Source organism: Ambystoma mexicanum, chromosome 10 (assembly GCF_040938575.1).
Source record: "Ambystoma mexicanum isolate Mex_15411 chromosome 10, UKY_AmexF1_1, whole genome shotgun sequence".
Classification (NCBI taxonomy): domain Eukaryota; kingdom Metazoa; phylum Chordata; class Amphibia; order Caudata; family Ambystomatidae; genus Ambystoma; species Ambystoma mexicanum.
In genome coordinates this window covers 323,087,572-323,100,254 of record NC_090932.1, presented here as the reverse complement: position 1 = coordinate 323,100,254, position 12,683 = coordinate 323,087,572, and the positions used below count along the sequence as shown (strand labels likewise).

General features: G+C 46.6%; 1 protein-coding gene across 8 annotated transcripts in view; it reads left to right on the top strand.

Moving 5' to 3' along the window:
- The window catches only part of TACC1 (transforming acidic coiled-coil containing protein 1), an 868,514-nt gene that overhangs the window by 489,133 nt on the left and 366,698 nt on the right, over window positions 1–12,683 (top strand). For all 8 annotated transcript variants that reach the window (XM_069617927.1, XM_069617926.1, XM_069617922.1 and 5 more), the window contains one exon: window positions 668–783. Coding sequence is in view for 5 of the 8 variants with exons in the window: in XM_069617922.1 (XP_069474023.1) it covers window positions 668–783 (116 nt within the window). In the remaining 3 variants the exon portion in view is untranslated. The remainder of the gene's footprint in view (window positions 1–667; window positions 784–12,683) is intronic.

Below are 12,683 nucleotides of genomic sequence, written 5' to 3'. Positions count from 1 at the left end.
CAGAAACAAAAAGCCACATGGCATTGGCCACAACCCAGGGGCGACAATTTGTTAAAAATAAAAACGTTTTTAAAAACATTTTTTTTAGGGGTAGCAAGGGAGACCACCCCTGGCGACCCCTAAATGACGTCCCTGCCTAGAATCAGGTCAGCACGCACGCACGCATCAACAAATCAGCAAAGCTATACTGCATTTTCCCAGTTCGCCACTAGCCTAACCCATCCACCCCTTTCACACCCACCACAGCGCCCGAAGACCATGCACATAGCAGCAGCTTTTGGTGCAAATGGCAACATCCTAACAGACCACACCCCTGTTTATTTGAACAGTGGATTCAGTAAAAAGTAACACTCCTGAATCCCGTCTCGGGATAGGTGCTGAAGGGGGTGGCAATCGCTTCAGGAACAGGCAGCCTTGAAAGCTCAGTGGAGCGCTTGGAAAGAATCCTGCATGTGTTCCATGCACTCGGGGCTCGTGTTGATCTGTGCTAATCCGTTTCACATACAGTAACAGCTGGATCGCCTCCCTTCTTGACCCTCCCCACCCAGGCTGGCAGCCTGGGGCTGGAGTGTTAGGGGAACGCTCGTTGTGGTATGTCAGGAATGTATTAGGCTTAGTGTTGAAAGGAGTTACTCATCCTGTTTTTTTTTCTCTCTCCCTGCGGCAGCTCGGACTCTGAAGGTAATTTTGAGACACCTGAAGCAGAAACTCCAATTTCGTCCCCAGTGCGAGAGCCTTGCGACCCCCCACCTGGGCTCACCGAGTCAGGGATCCAAGAGCAAGGTAAGCTCGCTCTGCACGCGCCTCTCCAGTTTCTCTGCGCTGCACGCACTGATCATCTGGTCACATTAAGTCGCATATATAGCGCCTTAATCCAAAGCGCTTTACAGAGCACATATTTACATACAATATCACCCAACCGAAATTGGTACTCATTTATGGACCTCGGAAGGATGAAAAGCTGAGTTGGCCTTGCCGGGATTCGAACCTGCGACCTGCAGATCATGCTCAGATCTCAGCAGCAGCGAGCGCTCAACCCGCCGAGCTATTTTACCGGCCACTATATCAACTATTACTGACAGTGCTTTGAAGTGGGAGGAATCCGGTATGAAGTAATACATCCTTTGATCATCTACCCACTTGTGTGACCCCCCCCCAGCAAGCTGAGTGCAGGATTACTAACCCTTAGAGGGCTGTAACCCTTTATATGGAATAGCCTCCCCCACACTCTGCACTTTGAGCAAGATCTTCTCAAATTCCGGAAGCTCTTTAAGACTTTCCTCTTTTCCTTCTCCTTCCCTTCTTCTCTCCTCTGCAAATCCCATAGTTGCTGCGATCAGTGTCCTGGGCTCTTATGAATCCTCGGGGCCCTGACCTCCCACACCAATTCTGCCCAGCTCCTCTCTATCAACAGCACTTGCAGCTGCACACCCTCTGCCCTGAAGGATCACACTTAACACCTCCCGCAGTCTCAGTCCGTGTAGCACTTAACATTCCTAGCACTTCATCTGTGGCTCACCCATGAGCTCAGACTCCCCAGCACTTACCCCCTCTTCCCTCTTCCTTGCTGCACTTGCACGTTCTGAATACTCACAACGCATAGTAGGTTAGCACCTTCTACCTTTCCCCCCTCTGCTCGTATATATTGTTTTTTTAAGGTATTTCCCACCCTTGCTCCCTCCCTGCGGGTGCTTTGAAACAGTATTTTCTTATTGTATAAACACCTAACTAGCAAACAATTAATAAATAAATAAATAAAATAATAAATAGCCGTACTACTCTTGTTACAGCCTGCTTCCTCCAATGCTCACTATTCAAAAGCTAATGATCTATAGATATCTCCCCTCCCCGCCAAGACCCTCAAACAGCCATGGTGGCTGCGGTGCCATGAGCCACTGAGCACCACTCCTGCTCTGCTCTCCACTACTACTGCTACTAAGATGGATCCAGCTGTCCAGCAGAGAAGGTACATGAATATAGTGCTATTTGTACAGCTGGCCAATTAAGTGATTGCTTAAAATATATTTGTACCATGTGCAGCCACACATCTGAATCCTGGCAGGACTGACTCGACCGTTAAACCGTACGAGGTTGAACAATTGGGTACCATTGAGTTTGGTAGTCACATCTACTTGGACGCCACTTGGACGTGGGAGGAATGTCTCATATGCATGCTATATAAATCATGATTATTATGATCATTCTGTCTTTGTGGGTATGCTTTCTTTCTTTGCGCATGGACGTTACACGCATAACATGTATGGAAAATCCATTACGCAAAGAAGAAACCAAAAGCTGGGCGGAGCCATAACTGGCAAAAGAGGATGGGCTGAGTTGTGGAGGAGGGTAAAATGGCTTTGTAATTGTAGGGGTGCGGTGGGAGGAGGTGGGTGGTGTTAGGGGAATTGAAGAGGTGGGGCGTTCAGGTGTTAGCCCTTTTAAAATGTAAGCTGGGATCTGTGAGTAAGGAAAGGGCATTGCAGTGGAGTTGGGGGAGGATGGAGGTTCTCGTGGTGTACCCCAGATATTAAGGAGGGTTGAGGGGAGGTTGGCAGGGGAAATGGGTTGCAGGAGAAATCCATTTCACAATTCCCTTTGCACAAAAAAGAACGTGCAGTGGGAGTTTTGAAATCGTCTTTATAATCCTGTGCCCCATCCCTACAGAAGCAAGTAATTCTTTCTGAATGTGTTACAGCTCACATTGAAAATGCTCCATTCAAATGATTCAAGAAATCTGTTTGAACTGGGTCATCTCCAAATCCCCTGTATTCCACCTAATGTGGTCTCTTTGTTTTTCTTTAAGTACGTGGGTTCTGTATCTACAGTCAAGTCATTATCCCCTTTGATACATTGGAATCTGTTCTGTCCAGCTCCGCGACCTGACATGTGGTGCTGTGGATTTCTAGCTTATGCATACAAGTTGAATGCAAGATAAGGGGAGAGGCATCAGATTCTTTATGTGTGTGATTGGGGACACTGCTATAAATTTAGAATGCAAAGTGTAGGTGTTCATCCACTCCAACATTGGATTATCGTTTTATGATTTTTTTAAATGAATCGTACACCTCCAAATTTACTTCGCAGATTTCGTAGATTGGGTAACTGGTGTAGCCCCCTCGCCCTATTGTGCAATGTTATGAGTGAGAAGTTCATGTAATAAGTGCCACAGCTATGCCCATTTTCATACTCCATCTGCCTTTTAAATATCCACGGTTTTCACAAGTCACAAATTATCAGTCCTTGAGATGTGAAAATGTGCAACGCAGGGTTACATTTTATTGCTTTGGATTTGCAAAGAGCTGCACTTTATCTGCACAGAAATGCTACAGTTTCCCATGTAAAACAAATTTGGCTTGGTTTTGAATACAGAAAGAAGGCAAAATACTGTGCAAACTTTACATGCTCAAGCATTCTATTTGGAATTAACGCCCCCTAGTGGAAGTCCTGCTACTCCTGTGACTTAGCACAGAAATAATTCCAGAGGATCTATGTTTAATTACATTGGAGGATTTTCATACTCTGTTTAGACTCATTCTTTAAGGCAGGAGGGACCTTTAAGAGTTTTTAAGGAAATCCCAGTAGCTAGCCCTCTTCTGGGCTCTTTCACCCCCTTCTAGGAAAGCAGGCCTGCCTCATGTACAAGAAGTTTCATTTTGGATAAGGCCCCATCATCTCCAGATACCCAAGCTCTGCTCTCATCCATTTGAAACAGGTGGTCTTCTTCTCTGCAGCCATTCAATGCCAGAGCTCTCTATGCATTTCCTTTGCGTTTCTACTTTTATAATTGGAAATACTCCCATATTATGTCATTGTGAAATCGCTCTTATTTATTGGCCAGGGCTTTTCATTGGCTTGCTTAACAGGCAGGCACCCCCAGAGCATACACTGCTTCATTGTCATAGGTTAATCATTTTATGTTGGGGGCTAGGGGAAGGGCAATATGTTCTGGACACCTTTGAATTAAATATAATATTTTCTTCACTTTGTATCATAGCAACATGAAACATCAGTGATTTCTGAGTTCTAAGACCTTCACAAACCCATGGATATGTGGCATGAATGTATGCAATTATTTTATATGGAATTATTAATATTTGTAATTTTATCAAATAATAATCAGTAATACGTCAAATTTGGTCTCAATTCCTACAGAAGAATCTCACATTTGGAACACCTTTTCTTTTGATGGTACACCATATTGTTATGAAGTTATGTGGAAAATTATGTTTTGGATCTGAAATGGCATTTTAAAATACAGACTGCTATGTTATGTTAAAAGTACTTATATAGTGCACCGTCACCAATGGAATTGGTCCCCAGGCGCTCTGGCGGATCTGTAATCAAGAAGGAGGGCGGGTAGGGTTAGTCGGGTGGAACGGGAGTACGAGAGTGGGAGAGGTGTTGTGCTGTTGGCTGCTCCAGCTCGGTATACACAGAGTGCTGGGCTTTGGTGCAAGTATCGGATCGGGCGAGACCTTGTGTGCTGTAGATGCTGTTTGTGTTGTTGATGCGGTGTGGTAAAGTGCGTGCGGATTGCTGGGAGAGAAATGGTTGTGTGAGTTTTATGTGGGTTGAGTATGCAGAGATTTGAAAGTTGGGTTAGTGGGGGTCTGTATCCCGATGCTTCTTTTTACGTTTGAGCTGTATCCCTGTGGGTGGGGTTGTTGCTGATTCCTTATAGGCTGTCTCGCTGTGGTGGGTGATGGTGCAGCGCGGATCCAGCTGCATCCTAGTGAGCATTGTGTGGAGTGATAGGTAAGTCTGAACCTTTCCTTCGGGTGTGGAACTGAGGTTGGTACTAAATATTCTATTGTTATCGTGAAAGTGGTCTGTTGGAGTTTGGAATGGTTCAGGGTCAGTGTGTTGTTGATGAGGTGTCCTAGTGCTTCCGTCTTGGTCAGCCTGTGTATTCCGTTATTAGTTTTCTCCTATCATGACTGTCTTTCAGTTAACCCTTCAGTTTTCCGTGGTGTGACTTCCTTAAGAGCTATTGTTTGGTTGTTGTTTGTGTGTGATGGCACGTTGTTCTTCCCGCTATATCTTGATGAGCATTGTGTAGTGTGAATGCTTATTCTGTTTCTCACTCTCTGGTTTGGAGCTAATGGAGGGGAGTTCCCTGTTCCCTTGCTATCTGCCATGACTAGGTCTGTTGGGAATGGCTAGGGACAGGACCAGGGTGCTAATGATGAGTCGTCCTGGTGTTTCCGTCTTCATCTTGCTATGTATGCGGTCTTTTGGGTCCTATTACGGCTGTCTCTCGGTTAGTCGTTTGGTATGTCATGGAGTATTTTCCTTAGAATCTTTTCCCCGTCAATTGCTTGGTGTGGATCAGGGTCCGTCTCTTCATTCATTGATGTTTTAGTTGTGTGTGTATGTCCCTGTAGGCGGTCTTCTAGTTATGACGTGAAGAGCCACGTTTTGAGTAGTTTCCTGAATAGAAGGTGGTTTCTTATGTTACGTATGTACTTTGGAAGGTCGTTCCAGGTTTTCAGCGCTTGGTGAGAGAAAGAAGATCCTCCAAGTTTTCTTTTGTTGTAGGGTTTCGGTTCCAGGCGGATGTCATTGCTTGATCTAAGTGTTCTTGTTGGTTGATGTAGATGCAGTTTGTCTCTCAGGAACTCAGCGTCTTGATTGTGTATTGTGCACTAATCTTTCTTTGAAGCTGGATCTGGCTTTCACAGACCAGGTTGCCATATTAACAATTTAGATTGTATCAGCACAGAGTACTGAATTTGAGGTTTATTTGTCATTTGAAATGTATTTTTCTTTCAAAATAATTCCCTTCTTGAGATGGGTTCATTGAGTGGGATGCATCTCATTAACCAGGGGGTGCCCTGAACAGATAGATGGTCTTTGTTTTAGAGAGTTTATTGTGTTTCTCTGGTTTTTCAACCATGTATGCAGGACTAACCAGAAAAAATGTGCTTGTTGTCAGGTTCCCTGGAAAATCAAAATTGTCAAAGCTGCATCAGAATACCATATTTGGCCATCTAGATTTAAAAAGTAATGTATTCCCAATTGTAAAGGCACACATATGCTATACTACCTATTGTATTCACAATATGCTTCTATTTGCATTTACAAGTGTATCACAGTAATTTTCTGGCATACATTCATAATGGTATAATCCACCCGATTTTGCTCACTGTTAGAAAAAGAAACATGGAACATTTTTGTTCAAAAAATGGCAGATTAATGCATTCATTGCTGCTTACCAGTCTAATAATGTTTTCATGGCAATGTAGAAACCACAGCAAAAACCCTTGACTTTCTTGCATTCTGCTCCCCATTATTTGTCAGGAGTACTAACTGGGTGCAAGGCTGCTTTGCATTTCTCAGCCTCGCCTTCTCTTCATTGGATGAGTACTGTACTGTACCTCAACAGAGCAAGATACCATTTTCAGATAAACATAGAAAGAGTTTCCAGCTGTGAGTTTAAAGTTGGTCACAGGCCAATCCTTAGGCCTGACGTACTTTTTTCGGCTATGCAGTGCCACCGTGTTACGGTTCAATTTGTGGGTCAAATCAAATCTGTATGTCGAGGCGGTGACCACCTGCTTCTCATAGATACACTCTTTCCATGGTAAATGGAGAAAAACATGGCATGCGAATGAAGTCACGCTTTGTTCTGGCGCCTCCCACTTAAGATTCAGGCAGTCTTTGTTTCTCTTTTATTCTCCCCTACAATTCCGAGCCGATAGTCTCTTTGTGAAGTGATACTCTGTCAGAGGAAATTGGCCTATGCATACAGGGTGATGGTTGTCCTATTTTGGCTTTGTCCACAAAGCATTGTAGCTATACAGTGAAAAGGCCCACTCCCCTCGACTGATGCTGTATTCTCCCGAGTCTCACACCTCAATGGGCCATTGTCAACCTGTCTAGTGGGTTATCCTAGTTCTCTTACTATCTAGGGGGGTGCCACCTGACCCAGCTGCGGGGCCATGAGCTGCCACATGTCCTGGGTTTGATGACCATTTCCCTTACAAGTCCTTAAAAATGCTCAAGCAAAAAAAAAAGTCCTATCAAAACTTGACACATTTTTCCAAAATATGGACAATGGACTGTAATTTAATGAGGCTGAGCTGCAGCCAATAAGCCCTCCGTTTAGCTTCAACTCTCACCCTTTGTTCCTTGTTATATCAAAACCATGACTCTTTGGTAGGTCCCCATTTAGTTAGTTTTGATGGAATATCATTGATTTAAGGGGCTTTGCTACCCAAACCGTGGACAATAGACCATAGAGTTGTGGCTGCCATTACAAGACCTAATGTGGCAGTAGTAAGAGGCCATTTTCTGTCCCACATAGTAATCCCACTCTTCTTGGATAGAAACAACGGTGGGGGGCGGGGAGGTGCATGTTGTGCACATGACCTTATGCCCAAGATGGCAGAGAGAAGGAACGGGTATGCACAAAGCGGTCTGCCTTAGCCCCGGCCAGTTACTGTGGAACATGTCTCACATCAGCACCCTCCTGGCGATAGTCTACCTAACATGGTGCTGACCATTTGGGAACACAATCCCTACCGCAGCCATCATCGCAACTGGCATGAAAGATAAGGGCCTAGGGCCTGGCCTTCTTGGACTGGCGGGGCCTCCCCAGACACGAACACATGCCCTTGGGGTAGGTGTTTCCAATGAGCGCCCTACCCACCTGTTAGGTATGTCGGCTCAGGGTAGAAGTCAAAGCGGAACAAAATTGCCTGCTTCGTAAGTAAGCCAAGCACTGCCTTGAACTGCCCTTCTGCCATGTTAGCTGCCTCGTATATAGGTGCTTTTTGTGTGCATCGGTTCTTTTGTCCATTGTAGCCCAATACAAAATAGCATGCATGCATGCGGAAGAAGAGTCTCGCCACTTACCGGCCTTGTTTCCATTTTGCTGAGCATTCCATGGATTAAACACCTCTCCCCCCTACAAACCCCGCTCCATATCACTAACTCCCCATCTCACTTGTATTATCTCCTGTGGCGCCCAGTCTTGCATCTTCCTGCATTCTGTGCCGTCGCACCCTCCCCTCTGCAACGTAGCACAGTCTGACTGGAATCACGCTGAACCGACACATTTTTGGCAAACGCGGCTACACACCGACTATTTCCATTGAAACGTTGTTCACGTGTTGGGTGGAAGAAAGGACAGGCAGGCTCTGTAAAACCTGATTCTTCGCGCTTGTATGGAGCGTTAAAGCAGAGAACTAGCTGTGTATATACCGCGAACTCAAGGCATGACGTTTTGGACTTCACCGGTAGCCGTGTGATTTCTGAGGAGAGGCGCACTCTTTCTCACTTCTGGGGCTTTCTTATGTCCTTGTTCAGTAACAAGCTCTGGGGCCCTTTGGCGGGAGTCTACCCTGCGCCAGTGTCATGCACCCAGCGTGAGATGATGGGAGGCACCGCCGTTTCTGAAACAGTGAACCCCTTTTGTGCTCTCCGGGCTGCCGTCGCTGGCAGAGTGTCCTGTGCAGAATGATAAGGGAAGTGCAGCCATATCAAAGGAATGCGCCGTTTCCCAGACTGGCCTCAAACCCTGCTCCCTCTGGGCGGAGCAGGCCTTCCTCGGCCAACAGTGAGGGGAGGGTTGGCACAGCTGGCACGTCGATTTAATCCCGTTGGTGATGAAGTGGAACTCGTGGTGTAAGAAAACTCGAAGCTATGCTGCTGTGCTGCCAGAAGAAAGGGAAGCCCCACTTGCTGTTCTTTACAGAAACCATTCCATTGTTTCTGGGGGTCATCCCAGGGCTTGACCCTGTCACTGATTGTTTGACTTGTCTTGTGACACGGCTGTTAAGTCCCTGCACGGGGCGTGTTGGTGGGATTTCTTTAACGGTTATCAGTGCTGGGTGGAGGAGGGCAGAGGGGCAGCGCTGGACATGTTGACGGTGTGTGGCGAGCAGTGGTCGAAGTGTTCGAAAAGAAGTAGTGGAACTATGTCCCCTACTGGCCTGCACCGCTCCACACAGACACCATCGCCGTGCCCCCTCCCATGCACAATAAAAAAATTTAAAAAAACACACGTGCCTGCTGTTTAAGGAAACGTCCTGTGCAGTGCACTGAAAGTGCAAGTTTCAAATTCTTCCTATACTTTTATTTTAAAATGAAACCGTTCCGGAGCGGTTTCTTTTTAAAATAAAAGTATAGGAACGGTAAAACTTAATTAAAAGAAGTAGAGGAGCACCGCTCCCGTCCACTTTGACCACTGGTGGTGAGGAGCTGTAGAGCACTGCTTTCTATGCTATAATATTACATTGCTCTCCACCTTTCATACGCCCACACTGCTATTATACAGGGGTGGGCTCGGACATGAAATTGACTCAGCAACTAATGAAAAGTGCCCCATGTGATGTCCAGTGTCACACCGCAGACAGCTACTTCTCAGCCAGGCTTCCTTTAAACTTCGCACTCCATACATGGAGACACAGAGCCAGGGTACCCCAGAGCCACTCTTATTCCCCTCTCCATCTTTCTGTCACAGGCTCTAGTAGACCCTCCTCTTCCACCCCCCTTTCCCTGTGTGCTTAACTTCCACTCATGTTCCTTACGGTGGTTCTCCCCTTAAGGTGGTTCAGTCTCGTTTCACGTCACAAAACCCCACAGTCGCAAATAGCAATTAGTTCCTTATCTGGCAAAGTGCCTGAGTTCTGCCCAATAGGGAGATTTTGGGGGGGAAATGTGTTGCATATTGGGCATTTGATAATATTTGTTAAGTACCACGGGGGCAAGGTCCTGATAGTCCACGGAATGCTGGAGAACCGGGAGGTGTGCCTGGTGAACACCTACGCCCACAACCACAATGCAACAGACTTTTTAAAGTCACTCACACCTCGGCTGGCCCCGTACAGGAACGCCACGATCATCTGGGCATGTGATCTTAACTGCACACTAGACCACCGACTGGACAGGTCGGACGATAAACACAAAAGATCGGTGCCACCAGCACGGGTACTACAGAAGATACTGGACCAGCTCGAGCTAGAAGACATCTGGAGAAAGGTACATGAGGGCGAAAGGGGATACACACATTACAGTGCCCCACACGGGACATTCACTCAGATAGACTATCTATTTACGGGTAAAGAGACACTGGGTGAATTCACTGGGGCACATATTCACGTACAAACTCTGTCCGACCACGTCCCGCTGGGAGCAACATGGGCACACACATACAGGAGAGCCCCCATACCCACAAGGAGACTAAGGGCGGAAGCACTGCTCGGCGGGGAATCCCAGGAGCATATCCAAATCCCGATAGATGACTATTCTGAGCACAACACAGGTAGCGTGGACAGCACAGGAACGACTTGGGAGGCTTTTAAGGTAGTGGTCAGGGGGGCGGCGATGGGGAAGACGGGAGGCCTTGGACGGGAAACCCTGGTAGAATTGGATGAGATAGAAAGGAAGATCGAGAGAGCTGAAGCGCGGGCAGGAGAGGAGGGAGGAGAACTGGGTGACCTTACCACTCTAAGACAACAGTGTATGGCAGCCTGGGAGAGGGTTGGGCGGCTAGATTACGGGAAGTATATACAGAAGTTGCATGCAGAAGGGGACAAGCCCAGCAGACTCCTAGCCTGGCTAACCAAACAGGAGACCAAGCGGGAACCGATAAACGCAATTCAAAACGGCCAGGGGGAGGTGGTAAGGACCCAGGAGGGTATAAATGCAGTGTTCTCGCAATTCTACAAGAAATTATACACCAAAGTTCAGGAGGCAGAAGAGGGAGACCTAGAGGATGCTTTTGCGGAAATCAGACTCCCACTACTAACGGAGGAGCAGGCCCAAATTCTGGATGCCCCCCTGTGGAGGAACTGGCGGAAGTTATTACCCAGCTACCGACGGGAAGGTCCCCGGGCCCAACGGGTTGCCAGGGGAATTCTATAAGAGATACAGAGATAGCCTGGCCCCGAGACTACTAGAGACGCTGGAGGAGGCATATGAGAGAGGGTGGCTCCCGAGTAGCATGTCAGAATCTGTAATAGTTCCAATACTTAAAGCAGGGAAACCGCCCCTCGAGTGTTGGTCCTACAGACCAATCTCTCTGATAAACCAAGACTGCAAGATCCTAACAGCAGCACTAGCTAACCGGCTCAAAAGGGTGATACCCACATTGGTACACCCAGACCAAACGGGGTACGTACCGGAACGAAACACTGCATGGAATCTCTGGAGACTCCATAACGTCATTGACAAAATGAACCAGGAAGAGGGGGAATGTGCGGTGGCTTCACTAGACGCGATTAAGGCATTCGATTCAGTGAACTGGGATTGGCTTTTGGGTGCACTCGCCCACTTCGGGATAGGAAAGGGGTTCCTACGTTGGATAATGTTGCTATACAAGGACCCGAGGGCAATGGTAAAGAAAGGCAGGCACATTTCAGGGGAGTGGAACATAGGGCGGGGTACGAAGCAGGGGTGCCCTACAAAAGTGGGCAGTAGCAGAAACCGCAGTCTGGACCAGGGCCACGCAAAGGGGAGAAAGTAATAGCGGAGCCAGAATACTGGCGTGGAACACTCTTGTACAAGACCTGTTCGGAAACAATGACGGAAACAGCACGAGCGATTCAGGCGACCCGGAGGGAGAGGAGAGCTGACCAGCCCGCAACCGGGTGCAATACACAGGCCAGCGTGAGGACATCACGATCGAGAAGGACGAGGCCTAGCCGTGACCCGGCCCGACAATGAACAATATGGACTCAAACCCGAATGTGCCATAGCAAATGTTGTGAGCTGTTGTTTATTTTGTTTTTGTGTTTGTTTGGTGTTTAAATGAAAATAAAAAAAAAAAAAAAAAAATACATTTGGTAAGTACCACAGGTCAAAACTACCAGCGGTACAGTGAAATAACTCCTCAAACTGTCCCACTTTGCCCAAAATAACAAGCCCACTTTGACCAGAAAATCGGTTCTGTGGTAGCATCTTGGGCCTGCCCTTCGGGCATTGCCCTGTGGACTGTAACCGTTTATTGAGAGGCCACCCTCAGCACGAGGAGTTCCTTCCTGCCCCACTCAAGGTGTCGCGCAACAAACGGTTTAATGGATTCTTTTAGTCGCCCTATCTCCAATTCATCTGATACCCCTTGGATCCCTCCCCCTGAGCTACCAAAGAACCAGGCCGGTGTACAGGAAATATATTTGTTTATTTGAATTAGATGTTAAGAAAAATTGCACAAGCTACACCCACCACCTTCATTTTGACTCACAATCAACTTCTTGTTACACAAATAAATCACAAATGAATTGGGGAAACACTCAAATCACAATACTTTATCTCAATTTCAATTCAAGAAATGGTTAGCGCTTGTCAAAAAACACAATTACTTATGTAGTGCTGTGCAATTATGATTTTCCTGCTTGCTTTCTTAAAACGCTAGCAGTTTAGTTTTACAAATTTGGGCAAATGCATATGGCAATTATTGTTTCACCCACACTTTTGGTTTAAAATCAACAGAGGGTGATTTAGCAGTTTGTTTTTCAGTCCCCCAAACCCTTACTTTGGTCTGAGTTGGGGAAGTCTGACCGGAAAATTAGGATGATTGAATTATTTTGGATTTCAGACCCCACTCCATTGAAGGCATGTGTTAGGGGAAAGTTGGACAAAAATATTGGACTGATTTAAGAACAAAGACACCCCTCTTCCTTAAAGAAGTCAGGGTCAACAGAACAAAAGGATTACCCAATGAAATTATAGGGCATCAT